The sequence below is a fragment of the Schistocerca nitens genome, chromosome 9 (assembly GCF_023898315.1).
Source record: "Schistocerca nitens isolate TAMUIC-IGC-003100 chromosome 9, iqSchNite1.1, whole genome shotgun sequence".
In the NCBI taxonomy this organism is placed as follows: Eukaryota; Metazoa; Arthropoda; class Insecta; order Orthoptera; family Acrididae; genus Schistocerca; species Schistocerca nitens.
In genome coordinates this window covers 23,136,143-23,153,236 of record NC_064622.1, presented here as the reverse complement: position 1 = coordinate 23,153,236, position 17,094 = coordinate 23,136,143, and the positions used below count along the sequence as shown (strand labels likewise).

General features: G+C 40.9%; 1 protein-coding gene across 1 annotated transcript in view; it reads right to left on the bottom strand.

Annotated features, from left to right (window-relative positions):
• The window catches only part of LOC126204448 (GTPase-activating protein CdGAPr), an 837,561-nt gene that overhangs the window by 77,275 nt on the left and 743,192 nt on the right, over positions 1–17,094 (bottom strand). The window contains exons 6-7 of the mRNA XM_049938835.1: positions 16,113–16,337; positions 7,287–7,668 (exon numbers count right to left, since the gene is read on the bottom strand). Coding sequence (XP_049794792.1) covers positions 7,287–7,668; positions 16,113–16,337 — 607 coding nt within the window. The remainder of the gene's footprint in view (positions 1–7,286; positions 7,669–16,112; positions 16,338–17,094) is intronic.

The window sequence follows — 17,094 nt, the reverse complement described above, 5'->3', positions numbered from 1 at the left end:
TTAGAAAAAACTATTTACTCTTTATCTTTTGAACTGCTTTGTATTTGTGTAAACGCTTTTATTGTTTAATATTTACTACAAATATGATTCAAAGTAATGGATACAATACTTGTACAATCCTCAAAGTGTTTAATCCATACTTATTTACAAGCCCAGCACATTTTAGCCACTGAGCATCAGGTGTATCTTATAGCTTCTGAGACACTTGAAAACCTACAACAGTGTCATTTAAATGTGTGCAACAGAGAGAAATGATGCCTTTATGTGTAGAATGTGGTAGGCTTTTCATGAGGCTGGAAACGATTATGATTATATGTGAACATAACTGCTGATAACACTTACATATGTGAGGGCAAATGACATTGTTGCATGTGCGCAAATATTATGAAGTTTGTGCTGCACCGAACTAGAAATTGTTAACTTTCTTTCTTCATCGAGTTGTATGTTTCTTACTCCTTCATGCTGAAATGGTTGGACACATTTGGATGAACTATGGAGATAGCCTATACCTTGAATTAACACGCAAGGTACCTTTTATTCCCAAAAAGTCACTGTTCCCGTGAGATGGTCAACATAACTACTGTTCCTATGGGATGGATAATGTGACTAAAAAGTCATCTATAAAAGTTACCTATCAAATAAATGCTATGAGTTTAGCATAGGGATTATTTTTTAACTGTTTCAACAAATGAAATAAGCACATACATAAATCCAGAACAGCAGAAATATTCCTGTAGGATAAAATCATCACTAAACTCTGTAACATATGAGCATGAAAATATTTCGCAACTCACAGAATGTTTGGGAAATGTTTTGGATTGTGATATATTGGGATCCTTAAGTAACGACTTCAATTTTCTGTTTGGATTTGGATTTATAATTTTTTTTTGTAGATTTTTTTTGCTTCTAGGGTCTCTATAGCTCAGAAGAACTGATGTTGAGAACTTGGATTGTGATATTATAATGATTCTTGAACACTGACTTAGTTTCTCTCATTGGCTTCAATGATTCATAGCTTCTTCAGTGATTTTGGTTGTTTCTAGCATACTGAAAGTTTGCTTTCTAGGATACTGACATGGCTTTTCTGGTTAGATGTGAGTGATTGATGATTTTGTTGGTCTGCAAATATCTCAATAGTTTCTTTCTGGGTTATGTTTGTTGTTTCTTTCCCTCATTTAACTGTTTTTCTTCTTCTTCTTTGATTGTTACATCTACTTGTTACATCTACATGAGATCCAAAAGAAATCCGTTGGAATTCGATTACTCGATAAATAGTACAATTCTCAAGGCTGTCAATTCAACTAAGTACCTGGGTGTAAAAATTACGAACAACTTCAGTTGGAAAGACCACATAGATAATATTGTGGGGAAGGCGAGCCAAAGGTTGCATTTTATTGGCAGGACACTTAGAAGATGAAACAAGTCCACTAAAGAGACAGCTTACACTACACTCGTTCGTCCTCTGTTAGAATATTGCTGCGCGTTGTGGGATCCTTACCAGGTGGGATTGACGGAGGACATCGAAAGGGTGTAAAAAAGGGCAGCTCGTTTTGTATTATCACGTAATAGGGGAGAGAGTGTGGCAGATATGATACGCGAGTTGGGATGGAAGTCATTAAAGCAAAGACGTTTTTCGTCGCGGCAAGATCTATTTACGAAATTTCAGTCACCAACTTTCTCTTCCAAATGTGAAAATATTTTGTTGAGCCCAACCTACATAGGTAGGAATGATCATCAAAATAAAATAAGAGAAGAAATCAGAGCTTGAACAGAAAAGTTTAGGTGTTCGTTTTTCCCGCGCGCTGTTCGGGAGTGGAATGGTAGGGAGATAGTATGATTGTGGTTCAATGAACCCTTTGCCAAGCACTTAGATATGAATTGCAGAGTAATCATGTAGATGTAGATGTAGATGTATTGTTGTTAGCGTAGTTATTTGTTAGGTTGCGTTGCTTACATCGGATAACGTACCTAAACCGAGGAACTGATTTTATTACTGTTTAAATTTCTAATGACTGGGAAACGCAAATAAAATATTTCACAGAGCTAACAATGAGCTATGTAGATAGCTCGACAGCAAAAATCATTAGTTCATGCTGAACAGTGGAGAAATGAGCAGACAGAGCGTCAATGCAGGCTCATACTCAACTTCAGCAAAACACTGAATGCACTGCACCTCAGCATGCAGTGGAGACACCAGAGCTGTCATATGATCAATGACAAAAAGTATACAGCAGAACACATGGCCTCTCAGCTTGCTTCTGAGACAGCCAAAAACACAGCTTCTCTGCATCAGGTGAATGCAGCACGAATGGCCTCTGTGCATGCCTCTTGAACAGTCCAAGAGGCAAAGTTGAACGTCACCAAATATTTGCAAGGAATGCCTGGAGATTTTTTAAAAAAAGTGTGCTTCCAACTATGATCCAACTACAGATTTCATTAACCACAGTATCATCAAAATTGACTGCACGAACGAGGCACACAGATTTTGTGGGTCACTGAAATGGTACAGGAGGAAATGGCAGGAATTTGTTGCTCTGGGTGGCAAGGCATCCATTACCACTTTAGAAGCACCAGTTGATCCTTTAAAGGAATTATTTTCTGGCGAGACTGATGATTCACAGTGATTTCCAAACCCCATAAAAAATTTAATTCATGTTTACACATGATGACCTTGGAGCTTACAGAATTCTCACCACGCCTGGGATTTTACAGTGCAGCGGAAAGTGCACCATTAAATAAGGGCCCTTTTACATCCATCCAATCCGCAGGCACAACTTTTACAATTTTACTTTATGGGAGACGACGAGGAGACTGATAGACACTGCCTAACTGTTCAGGCGGTTGAACAGGTGACTGTACTGAAAATAGAAAACGTTCAGCATGATCACAATTCATGCAGGTCACTTGCTGAGCAGGCAGCATGTTGGCCATTGCAACATACTTGCCATGGCTGGGGATGGTTCATGAACATAACTTCAACTTGCTGCTGTGGAGTTGGGTGCTTCTGCCCATATTTATGGTAGACATGTACGTGAAGAAGGAAAGTGGGCATCTAAGGTATGTAGTGCTAAATCAAAGCAAACTATGTGCACAAAATTACTTCTACCTGCAATATACCATTGCAAATGATGTCAATGTAAATCCGAACGACTTAGATCAGATGGTCATCCTCCTGTCATCACTCGTGAACAGTTTGAGGTACCTCCACAAAGTTACCCAGGACAAGTTCTCCTATGTCCAGAACTATGGTCAGCTGGATTTATTCATCACCTTCACATTCAATCCAGCCCGGACCAAGATCAGGAAAGAACTGATGGACAGGCAGCAATCAACAGACTGGCACAATATCATAGCATTACTTTTTCAGGCCAAATTGCAAAAAGGTGGTGGCCCTCCTCATGAAAAGGCATATTTTTGGTGAGGTGCAGTGCTTCATGTATTCCACTAAATGGCAAAAACACAGCTCACCACATGTGCACTTGCCGCTGTGGTTAAAACAAAACTGCGGCCAAACCAAACTGATCAAGTGATATCAGCACAGCTGCCCGATCACAATGTGGACAAACAGCTACAAGACACAGCCACCAAGAGCCCATTACACACTCTATGCGGAATGCTGAAGCTTAAGTCCCTGTGCGTGCAGGATGGGAAATACACCAAATTGGGCAGTATTAAAAAGACCCAAACAAACGAGACTGGATATCCATTGTGCAGGAATGTCCACGGACAAGTTACATACGGTCACAATTAAAGGGAGAGGTACCATGTAAGGCACTGTAATGGACAATACCTGGGTGTTTCTGCACTCACTGCTCCAAGCACCAACAGAGCGCCATCTCGGATATTGGACTTGCCTCTTCAGGAGAGGCACCCAAAAGTCACACACCTTGTGGAGCACCTTCCTAAGGGCAAGCACACGTACTTCACAAAGGCCAAATTGTTGTCTATTGAGTAGCGACACCATCCACTACCACCGTCACTGCATTTTTTCGGCAGTGCCAGATGAACGACTTTGCTTGAACTTTGCTGTATTCAGAAATGGCAAAATATTACACATGGAACGTGTTATGGAAAGAATGGAAGCATCACGTGCAGGGCACCACAACTGAAGGCTGGCAATGTGTGAAGGCATCAGCTACCCACAGAATATACATCATGCATGCAACACACACTGAGTGTTATTGTGTGCATTTACTGCTGACGCATGTCTGGTGCCTCATCAGTTTCCAGGCCCTCAAAAAAGTTGATGAGCAGGGAAAACCCACATTCCAGAAAGAATGTGAGGCAATGGGACTTTTCAATGACGACGGCCACTGGGACACTACAATGGAGGATGCCATAGTGTGCCGGTCATTCGTCAAATTGAGAGAGCTCTTCACTATCATGTCGAGCACCTGCAGACACTCAAACCTAAAGACATTTTGGAATAAATATAAAACTGCATTACCAGAAGAGATCACACATCAGTACCAAGGGACAGTACAGGCCACTGATGACTTATATGTCATCAAAGTGCTGAAACGTATTGAGGACAAAGTTTTCTCAATGGTGGGAAAACAGCTGTCTGATTTTGGCCCACCCCACAACAAGCAGTATAGTTGTCCACCGATTTCCTCAGGGAGCTCAGTTATGATACCGTAGCCTTGAGAGCTCAAGATCAAAAGCATATTTTTAATAAAACGTGACTCATGTGGTGACTGGAGAAGGGGGTCTCTATTTCCTGGACACACCTGCAGGGTGGGAGTGTATGGGCAAGATATTCTTGTTGAATTTGCTACTGGTGCAGTTGCACAAGGATAGCTGCAACCTTGTTCAGCGGAAGAAGAACTACCCACTCAGTGTTCAAGCTTCTGCTGAATCTTGCGAGTGAGAAAATGTCCAATTGCACTATAAGCAAGAGCAGTGGTCACACCACTCCTGCATCAGTGTAAACTGATCATGTGGGAAAAATGCTCAATGTCACACAAGTGTGCAATCGAGGCACTCAATCAGAGCTTACAGTCAGCAGTAACATAATGTTGAAGGGTTGAGTAGTTCCCTTGCTCACAGGCGACTTCCGACAGATGCTGCTGGTCATCAAATGAGGCACTTGGCAGCTGCCTCACCATGTGCCTCAAGTCTTCCTCACTGTGGCCAAATACAGAAAGACTGCACCTCTGCTGCAATGTTGTAAGCTCAGGAGATAACCTGATTAATGAGGTTTTTCTGAGCTTACAGCAAAATTTGAGCAATTTGGATTGGTTATGTGAAAGAGCAATCCTGGCACTCCAGAATGAATCACATCAACAGAAAAATTGTTGATGAAGTACCTGGTGAGGTGACCATCTACATGTCACTTGATAAAGTGATGGCAAGAGACAACTCTGCTACATACTCTGTAGAGTTCCTAATCAGAGCTGTTGAGGATGCTGTTCCACAAGCTGGAGCTGAAGGTGGGTGTGCCTGTCATACTGACGCATAACTTGAATGCACCAAGATCGTGCAATGGCACTAGGTTACATGTCAGAATGCTGTGAAGGCGTTTCACGCAGGCGACCATCATCACAACCGGAGCCAAAGGAGAGACAGTATCGATATCATGAATTCTCATCATCCCAACAAACTTGCCTTTCCAGTTCATATACTTGCAGTTCATTTTGAAAGTGGCCTTCTTGATCACTATAGATAAGAGTCAAGGACAAATGTTAAAAATGGCGGGTATTCATCTGGGCACACCACGTTTTTCACATGGACTGCTCTACATTGGCTGCTCGGGTGTATCGAGAGCCGGAAATCTCTACATATATGCAGAGAACAAGAAGTCTTGGAAAATTGTTTATAGAGACATATTACAGGAGATTTGTGGCTCTTAATACACACCAAAACAATTATGATCTTTTCTGTGCTTAGCATACTGCAAATTGTATTGAAATTATTTTGTTGTTTGCTACTTGGTTGCACAAAATGTTTTTCCTTAAGTAAACAGGTCAGCTATGAGTGACATGTATTCTTTCAGCTGCTTCCATCATCTCAAAACTTGGCATTGTTGTTGCTTCCCTCCAAACTGCACAGTTTGCTGGGCCACAAGTGGCTCAAACCTGAATACCTCCATTAGAAAACTTTAGTGGTGGCACATATGCACGAAAAATGAGTTTTGGTAATAACATTTCTTTATAAATACCTGTTTAACCACAGGTAACATCTCGTTGTGCAGCTTGTAGACACATAAACTAAGGTGTAAAATTACACTTAGCCTTCAAACAAGTAATTTTCAAAGCAAATGCAATACACAGCTACATTATCCCGTCATACCAGCAATGCAGGTCAACTGTGAGACAAGGAAAGTAGGACTTTGATGAGCTCAGCATGATTGAACTTAGGTGTTTGACTGAAGGTAAGGACATTAGATAGAATTGAAATACCTTCAGAATTAAGGTTTTTGGTAGTTAGACAACAGTTTTTTTGTTTTGGTTTTTTTGGATTCTGGATGGATTTCGATATTGGGAGTTTTGGGGGATGTAGTAGGGAAAGGTCAGCAAGGCACAGTGTGTGTGTTATGAGAGGATGACAGTGGGGGGTGGGGGTTGGGTTATTCACTAGGAGTAGGATAGGTATCACTGGTTAGCAGTATTCCAGGGTGGGAGTAGGATGCCAGTTTCTGGAGCATTCTTCCAGTTGTTGGTGGGGCAAGGGTTTCAATTTGGGAGATGGTGTGTAGATAACTGGGACTGGATAATAAAAGTATCTTTTAGAGGGAGCACAGTTGGTTCAGGGATGCCTGTGTCATGGAAATTTGTTTCTTTAGTACTATTTCTATGAGGGAAAGGGATTTCCTGAGCTAGGTTAGCTGCAGTGCCACTATAACGCAATCAACTGGAATAATTCAGATCTGCAGAGGTATGTGTATTCTGCGAGCTGTGAAGGAGAACTTGTCTGGAAGCTTAGCAACATTTATTCATCTTGTTTATGTGCCCACTGAACACTCAGTATGAAGTATCATCTGTATGCAAACGAGAGAGAGAGAGAGAGAGAGAGAGAGAGAGAGAGAGAGAGAGAGAGAGAGCAGGGGGAGAAGGGTGGAGGGGAGGGTTATTGGCAGAGGTAGTTAAGGTCCACCCTCTACCAGTATTTTGCTAATGTCTCTCATAAGTGTGAAACAAGGGATAACTTATTAACTTACAATATAGGATTCTGAGTGTATCAATCATGTTAGCAGAGCTTATATACTAAGGACCAGGTAGATATCAAGATTACATTTACTACTTTCAAAACAGCACAGTTTCAAGAAAACAAACAATTAGACTCACTATCATGTCCTGAGTTAAGGAGATGTTCTCCAAGATCACAGCCAAACACTCGTTCCTTGAGGATACCAGACTGACGAAGCCGGCGACGTGATGGACGTGCCAGAATAAAAGAGCGAAAGAAGGCAATGAGCTTTCCGTGCTTCCGCAATACAGGTTTACTAGGTTGCTGTCGCTGCTGCTCTATTTGTTGCTGTTGTTGCTGTTGTGGAGGCTGCTGCTGCTGCTGTTGCTGCTGTGGAATAGGCAATCCGTGGGGGACCTTATCACCAATTACTGCAACACACTCACTAGGGAAGAAGCCAACTTGGAAACCACGCTTGCCTCTCCACCATACTGACTCCTCTGGAGGTGGCATGTCAATCACAGAAATCATGTCCCCAATCTGTAATACATAGCAATGGCATAAAATGGTAAGGTATTTCATGGCTTCCATCTGCATATGACAAATAGCAGATTAAATGATAATATTATGTGGTGCTGTGGTCAGAGATGTCACTTTTTCCAAGTTTGCAGTCTGTTTATCAGGACATACTGTATGAGGTTAGTAAAGCACATCAAGCATTAATGATATACTTTAGGCAGATACACAACAATGAGATAGTTAGGACCCTGTTGGAGCATCTGATAAATTTACACAGTTCTGATAAAACTAAAGAATTTATATACCTGCTCACTGAATAATATAATGTCAAATGTAGTTCATAAGCAAGTATTGTAGTACAGGGTGATTCAAAAAGAATACCACAACTTTAGGAATTTAAAACTCTGCAACGACAAAAGGCAGAGCTAAGCACTATCTGTCGGCGAATTAAGGGAGCTATAAAGTTTCATTTAGTTGTACATTTGCTCGTTTGAGGCGCTGTTGACTAGGCGTCAGCGTCAGTTGATGCTAAGATGGCGACCGCTCAACAGAAAGCTTTTTGTGTTATTGAGTACGGCAGAAGTGAATCGACGACAGTTGTTCAGCGTGCATTTCGAACGAAGTATGGTGTTAAACCTCCTGATATGTGGTGTATTAAACGTTGGTATAAACAGTTTACAGAGAATGGGTGTTTGTGCAAAGGGAAAAGTTCTGGACGGCCGAGAACGAGTGATGAAAATGTAGCACGCATCCAGCAAGCATTTGTTCGCAGCCCAAGAAAATCGACTCGCAGAGCTAGCAGAGAGCTGCAAATTCCACAATCAACTGTATGGAGAGTCCTACGAAAGAGGTTAGTTATGAAACCTTATCGTCTGAAAGTGGTTCAAGCACTGTCTGCAGCTGACAGAGCACTTCATCACTGGCCTCCAAGAAGCCCTGATCTTACCCCCTGCGATTTTTTCTTATGGGGGTATGTTAAGGATATGGTGTTTCGGCCACCTCTCCCAGCCACCATTGATGATTTGAAACGAGAAATAACAGCAGCTATCCAAACTGTTACGCCTGATATGCTACAGAGAGTGTGGAACGAGTTGGAGTATCGGGTTGATATTGCTCGTGTGTCTGGAGGGGGCCATATTGAACATCTCTGAACTTGTTTTTGAGTGAAAAAAAAACCTTTTTAAATACTCTTTGTAATGATGTATAACAGAAGGTTATATATTGTTTCTTTCATTAAATACACATTTTTAAAGTTGTGGTATTCTTTTTGAATCACCCTGTAGAATAAGTTAACTAAGTGTGAAATGAAGTGCAAAAAGTAGTTTTCTTGATAGCTTTATAATTTCAGTATTTAAAGGTTCATTTTTATTGTTTAAATTAACATTTGATGGGAGCTGATTAGCTTTGTCCAAGTCAAGCTAAGGTAACTCCATAAACATATACATAAAAATTAAAGTGTTTGTGGAAAAAGTTTGTGAACCTCAAGGTTCATCCACTGGGTTCAGTGTCTGGTATTAACTTCGGTTCCATTGTTGTCCACTATAATGGTAAATTGGTGGTATAGTAGTGTGCACGGTATGCACATCAGAATGAGTGTTTGGTTCAGACAGAGAGAGAGAGAGAGAGAGAGAGAGAGAGAGAGATAGGGTACTTTGTGTTAGTGTCCCATGTCTCAGGCTCCAGTTGTCTATCCTGGTAACTGGCAATGCCAGGGGAGCATTACACAGGATCGCTGTTTCCGCTTCCAAGTTGCCCTTGTGGAATTCCTACACTTGGAAAATTATTGCTGTTGCTTCTTAATGCATACTTATCCTGTTCGCTTTATGCCGCCAATAACATATGCTATAGTGGTTAAGTTATCTCATCACATCTAAACTAACATGAAAATAAATGCTAAATATTCCACACACACCCTGATGTGCATGCTACAGGCAGATGTAGCGGAATGACACTATTGGTACACTGCTCCTTCACACTGTTCATCTCACCATCACCCTTCTTCTTATGTGTGCACCACCACAGCTGCTGTGCTTGAGGAGATATGGATATTTGTAGTGGTTACCAGAACATCGCACGTCTATTTCGCATCAATGTGTTTATTTCAAGAGAAAAAATTTGAGAATTATCTACAATGTTCTCAAGTTTTTACAAATATTCTCAGATGTTAGTAGATTCTTTGAATGTTCTAGAATACTCCAGAGTGTTCTAGATACACTATAGCATTCTTTAACATTCTGAAATCATTCTTCAATGTTTTATAGCGTTCTGGAATGTTCTAGAAAGTTCCACAGCTTTCTTTAAGATTCTTTAATATTTATGAATGCATTGGAATATTTTTAGAATATTTTGGAATGTTCTTGTCCTTGTATAAAGACATGAATACGTGAGTGTCAGAATACTTTATTTCAGATTGCAGTATTATTGAATCCTTAATTGGATTTAAGAGTACTTAAGAGTATCTTTTTAACATTAAAGAGTATTTTTGAGCATGTAATACTAACATTTTACAGTTCTTTTGGAAGTTCATTTTTATGACATTCTCAATTGGTAGATCAGCTTAAACCTGAACCCCTCTGAACGCATGCATGTTTGCATTCAATAATTATGCTGCTCGAATCATTTCTGGATTCTATTTCTGTGTCAGTATTCAGGAGCTTCATCATCCTCCTCTCCCCAACTGCCTATTTTCTGTCACAGAGGCGATTAATTTTGACTAAACTTGTATAATGCCACATTTCAATGTTAAAAACAGTCATACACTAATATCTCAAAACTAATAGTATTCAAAATGGGAGTAAAGAAATGAATAATAAGAATATTTGTAACAGAAGATGTGTCTATTCACCAGTCATCAAAATAATACTGACAGATACACAAACTTACAAATGTGGTTAAATGTCAAACTTCCAACTTCATATTAACCCTTCTTCTAAATAAAAAGAAAAAAACCACACTCTGCATGCAGATGCTGAAGCCAAAAAACATCACTTGAAATTTCGACTCAAGGGACACACAGGGCACAGACAATGAACAGGAAATAACAATATAAAAACAGCTCACTTACAGAAAATTAACAGGAACACAATGGACATTGAATTATGCCCTGATACTCCATTTTGATCTTGTGTGTCTCCTGAACTAAGATTTTCAGTTATTTAGTCAGTCTACAACATATGTGTATATAAGCTTCCCTTTTTCCATTTTCTTTGCCCTGATGAAGGAATTTAGGGGACCTGCAGAAACTAAATATATATTAAAATTTTATATCTGCCATTTCTACTCTTGCTGTTATTATATCTTCAGTAGTAAGTACATCACTCTTCTGCTGAGGGTTATAAACACAAAATCAAATAGGCGTAATGCAGGAGTAGGTTTAATAATGAATAAAAAAAATAGGAGAACGAGTAAGCTACTACAAACTGCATAGTGAACGCATTATTGTGGCCAAGATAGACACGAAACCCACGTCTACTACAGCAGTACAAGTTTATATGCCAACTAGCTCTGCAGATGACGAAGAAATTGATGAAATGTATGATGAGATAAAAGAAATTATTCAGGTAGTGAAGGGAGATGAAAATTTAATAGTCATGGGTGATTGGAATTCAAGAGTAGGAAAAGGGAGAGAAGGAAACATAGTAGGTGAATTGGATTGAGGCTAAGAAATGAAAGAGGAAGCCGCCTGGTAGAATTTTGCGCAGAGCACAACTTAATCATAGCTAACACTTGGTTTAAGAATCATGAAAGAAGGTTGTATACATGGAAAAAGCCTGGAGATACTGACAGGTTTCAGATAGATTATAAAATGGTAAGACAGAGATTTAGGAACCAGGTTTTAAATTGTAAGACATTTCCAGGGGGAGATGTGGACTCTGACCACAATCTATTTGTTATGAACTGTAGATAAAAACTGAAGAAACTACAAAAAGGTGCTAATTTAAGGAGATGGGACCTCGATACACTGAAAGAACCAGAGGTTGTACGAGTTTCAGGGAGAGCATAAGGGAACAATTGACAGGAATGGGGGAAAGAAATACAGTAGAAGAAGAATGGGTAGCTTTGATGGATGAAATAGTGAAGGCAGCAGAGGATCAAATAGGTAAAAAGACGAGGGCTAGTAGAAATCCTTGGGCAACACAAGAAATATTGAATTTAATTGATGAAAGGAGAAAATATAAAAATGCAGTAAATGAAGCAGGCAAAAAGGAATACAAACGTCTCAAAAATGATATCGACAGGAAGTGCAAAATGGCTAAGCAGGGATGGCTAGAGGACAAATGTAAGGATGTAGAGGCTTATCTCACTAGGGGTAAGATAGATACCACCTACAGGAAAATTAAAGAGACCTTTGGAGAAAGGAGAACCACTTGCAAGAATATCAAGAGCTTTGATGGAAACCCAGTCCTAAGCAAAGAAGGGAAAGCAGAAAGGTGGAAGGAGTATATAGAGGATCTATACAAGGGCGATGTTCTTGAGCACAATATTATGGAAATGGAAGAGGACGCAGATGAAGATGAAATGGGAGATATGATACTGCGTGAAGAGTTTGACAGAGCACTGAAAGACCTGAGTCGAAACAAGGCCCCCGGAGTAGAAAACATTCCATTGGAACTACTGACAGCCTTGGGAGAGCCAATCATGACAAAACTCTACCATCTGGTGAGCAAGATGTATGAGACAGGTGAAATTCCCTCAGACTTCAAGAAGAATATAATAATCCCAATCCCAAAGAAAGCAGGTGTTGACAGATGTGAAAATTACCGAACTATCAGTTTAATAAGTCACAGCTGCAAAATACTAATGCGAATTCTTTACAAACGAATGGAAAAACTGATAGAAGCCGACCTCGGGGAAGATCAGTTTGGATTCCGTAGAAATATTGGAACACATGAGGCAATACTGACCCTACGACTTATCTTAGAAGAAAGATTAAGGAAAGGCAAAGCTACGTTTCTAGCATTTGTAGACTTAGAGAAAGCTTTTGACAATGTTGATTGGAATACTCTCTTTCAAATTCTGAAGGTGGCAGGGGTAAAATACAGAGAGCGAAAGGTTATCTACAATTTGTACAGAAACCAGATGGCAGTTATAAGAGTCGAGGGGTATGAAAGGGAAGCAGTGGTTGGGAAGGGAGTGAGACAGGGTTGTAGCCTATGCCTGATGTTATTCAATCTGTATAATGAGCAAGCAATAAAGGAAACAGAAGAAAAGTTCAGAGTAGGTATTAAAATCCATGGAGAAGAAATAAAAACTGTGAGGTTTGCCGATGACATTGTAATTCTGTCAGAGACAGCAAAGGACTTGGAAGGCCAGTTGAACAGAATGGACAGTGTCTTGAAAGGAGGGTATAAGATGAACATCAACAACAGCAAAATGAAGATAATGGAATGTAATCTAATTAAGTCGGGTGATGCTGTGGGAATTAGATTAGGAAATGAGACACTTAAAGTAGTAAAGGAGTTTTGCTATCTGGGGAGCAAAATAACTGATGATGGTCGAAGTAGAGAGGATATAAAATGTAGACTGGCAATGGCAAGGAAAGCGTTTCTGAGGAAGAAAAATTTGTTAACATCGAGTATAGATTTAAATGTCAGGAAGTCGTTTCTGAAAGTATTTGTATGGAGTGTAGCCATGTATGGAAGTGAAACATGGATGATAAATAGTTTGGACAAGAAGAGAATAGAAGCTTTCGAAATGTGGTGCTACAGAAGAATGTTGAAGATTAGATGGGTAGATCACATAACTAATGATGAGGTATTGAATAGAATTGGGGAGAAGAGGAGCTTGTGGCACAACTTGACTAGAAGAAGGGATCGGTTGGCAGGACATGTTCTGAGACATCGAGGGATCACCAATTTAGTATTGGAGGGCAGCGTGGAGGGTAAAAATCTTAGAAGGAGACCAAGAGATGAATACACTAAGCAGATTCAGAAGGATGTAGGCTGCAGTGGGTACTGGGAGATGAAGAAGCTTGCACAGGATAGAGTAGCATGGAGAGCTGCATCAAACCAGTCTCAGGACTGAAGACCACAACAACAACAACATTGGAATAATGTGAAACATGGCAGTGGATTCATAAATAATACATTTATTCTGTTATAACATGGCTATGAACTGCCTATTTACATAATTGAATTTTCACTTCTGTTTTAATCTAAAGCTTCATAAATGCAATCCAGCCACTATAGATATTATCTAAATGAAATTCTGTTACGAAATGGAAGGTGTTTGCAAGTACACTCCTGGAAATGGAAAAAAGAACACATTGACACCGGTGTGTCAGACCCACCATACTTGCTCCGGACACTGCGAGAGGGCTGTACAAGCAATGATCACACGCACGGCACAGCGGACACACCAGGACCCGCGGTGTTGGCCGTCGAATGGCGCTAGCTGCGCAGCATTTGTGCACCGCCGCCGTCAGTGTCAGCCAGTTTGCCGTGGCATACGGAGCTCCATCGCAGTCTTTAACACTGGTAGCATGCCGCGACAGCGTGGACGTGAACCGTATGTGCAGTTGACGGACTTTGAGCGAGGGCGTATAGTGGGCATGCGGGAGGCCGGGTGGACGTACCGCCGAATTGCTCAACACGTGGGGCGTGAGGTCTCCACAGTACATCGATGTTGTCGCCAGTGGTCAGCGGAAGGTGCACGTGCCCGTCGACCTGGGACCGGACCGCAGCGACGCACGGATGCACGCCAAGACCGTAGGATCCTACGCAGTGCCGTAGGGGACCGCACCGCCACTTCCCAGCAAATTAGGGACACTGTTGCTCCTGGGGTATCGGCGAGGACCATTCGCAACCGTCTCCATGAAGCTGGGCTACGGTCCCGCACACCGTTAGGCCGTCTTCCGCTCACGCCCCAACATCGTGCAGCCCGCCTCCAGTGGTGTCGCGACAGGCGTGAATGGAGGGACGAATGGAGACGTGTCGTCTTCAGCGATGAGAGTCGCTTCTGCCTTGGTGCCAATGATGGTCGTATGCGTGTTTGGCGCCGTGCAGGTGAGCGCCACAATCAGGACTGCATACGACCGAGGCACACAGGGCCAACACCCGGCATCATGGTGTGGGGAGCGATCTCCTACACTGGCCGTACACCACTGGTGATCGTCGAGGGGACACTGAATAGTGCACGGTACATCCAAACCGTCATCGAACCCATCGTTCTACCATTCCTAGACCGGCAAGGGAACTTGCTGTTCCAACAGGACAATGCACGTCCGCATGTATCCCGTGCCACCCAACGTGCTCTAGAAGGTGTAAGTCAACTACCCTGGCCAGCAAGATCTCCGGATCTGTCCCCCATTGAGCATGTTTGGGACTGGATGAAGCGTCGTCTCACGCGGTCTGCACGTCCAGCACGAACGCTGGTCCAACTGAGGCGCCAGGTGGAAATGGCATGGCAAGCCGTTCCACAGGACTACATCCAGCATCTCTACGATCGTCTCCATGGGAGAATAGCAGCCTGCATTGCTGCGAAAGGTGGAAATACACTGTACTAGTGCCGACATTGTGCATGCTCTGTTGCCTGTGTCTATGTGCCTGTGGTTCTGTCAGTGTGATCATGTGATGTATCTGACCCCAGGAATGTGTCAATAAAGTTTCCCCTTCCTGGGACAATGAATTCACGGTGTTCTTATTTCAATTTCCAGGAGTGTAGAAATGCTTTCAATATGTTTTTAAAACTTTTAATTCACAAGAAAAGTGGTCAAATATTTTTATAGCTGCATACTGCGCTCCTTTCTTTGCAATAGTAAGGATAACTTGTTGATGTGGGGGCTATTTTTACTCCTAGTATTACTTTTATTAGGGTTGCTATTCTTTTCCACAACATATTGTTTACGGGATTATTTTTTCTACATAGCTATCTCCATTTACAACCATGATTCTAGAAGGGGAGTGCAGCAAAATATTTAATCTCCATCTGCCTCACAGCTAACAAACTAAATACCACAAGTTTATTATGTAATCTGAACACAGTGCAACTTGGCACTTTTCACACTGATAAGACATTGCCATAGGCAAGTGACAAACTTCATGCCAGAAAAATGTCTTGGGATACATAAATAATAGGGTTATAAAACAAGTTTTTGCAAAGTGAATAAACCTGCACAAGAAGTCTACCCACTTTTTATATTACATTAGCAGATTTTGATTTTTTCACAATCTTTTACAGAGGCACAACGACGATTATATACAGCTCAGATGAACTGCCTGCCTTATTACTTTATAAAAACTGAAATTATATAACTACTAACTCTGATGCAATTTCTATTTTCTGTTGTGAAATTTATACTAGTGACAGTGGAATAACAGAAAGTACAAAGTTGGAGGAAGAAACGTTCTGACTGACAGGATCAGAAACTGTTTCAAAACTCCTTTTTGTCAGATTTGGCTTCTGTTTGTAATGTGTAGAGTAAATAATAACAAACAGAGAGCAGGATATCTGAACAGATTACTTACCTCAAAGGAAATCTCATCACCAGCCTGAGCCTGATATCGGCGAATTGCATAGGCTGCTGCCACAGCTGGTGTGTTAATGGGACAGCTGTCCCCATCAGGTACCAATAGCCGATGGCCTCTATTGTCTAGCTCAAGCCAGTTGAGCACTGGCCCACAATTGACTGTACTTGTTGCCAACTGCGAGAAGCGCAGCAGATAGTCAGACAGCAACTGGCGTGTGCTTTCCTGTGGACAAGGTATGAAACATTCAATACAATTCCTACTGCCAACAATATAAAGATTAAGTAAGAGCTGTAAACCAACCAAGCGTGAAGCAAAAAGATCTTATTTCTTCATCTGACATGTAAAACTACCCACCTAAATTATAAATGTACAAAATTGGACATTGTCTTCACACACACACACACACACACACGCACACACACACACAAATCTGATCTGATCTGGTGCATGGACTGTACCCATAATTCATTTCATCTATATTACTATATGAACACAAAATGTTATTTAATGTCGTTACCAAAAATCTTGAAAAGTTCTTGACTGATTTATTTAAAATTTTTACACGATAATCTAATAAAAATTCAGACGCACATGGGCTACTTTTAGAAAAAAAAAAAAAGCAATGATGTACAGATTTTCCATCAAAACCAAATGCGAGATAGAAAATGCTGTGCTGTGTAAATGTGCTGTTTTCTTTCTCGCCGTCAATTTTAACTACATTGTATGGTATGTAAACCAAGAGACAAATTGTTTCTTCTGTGTACATCCTTTCTCCTTGTGTCTAATTTTAAACAAAAATTGTATTCACAACAATATGCTTGTTTTATTTTCTTCCTCGCAGTCGCCTTCAATAGAAAAGAAGAGTGTTACATTTCAGCTTTATTGATATATGTTTAGAATACAACTATGGAATCCAATTGGTGCAAAACTTTTTAATCCTACTTATTCGCAGATTAAAATTATGCACTGAAGCTACTAT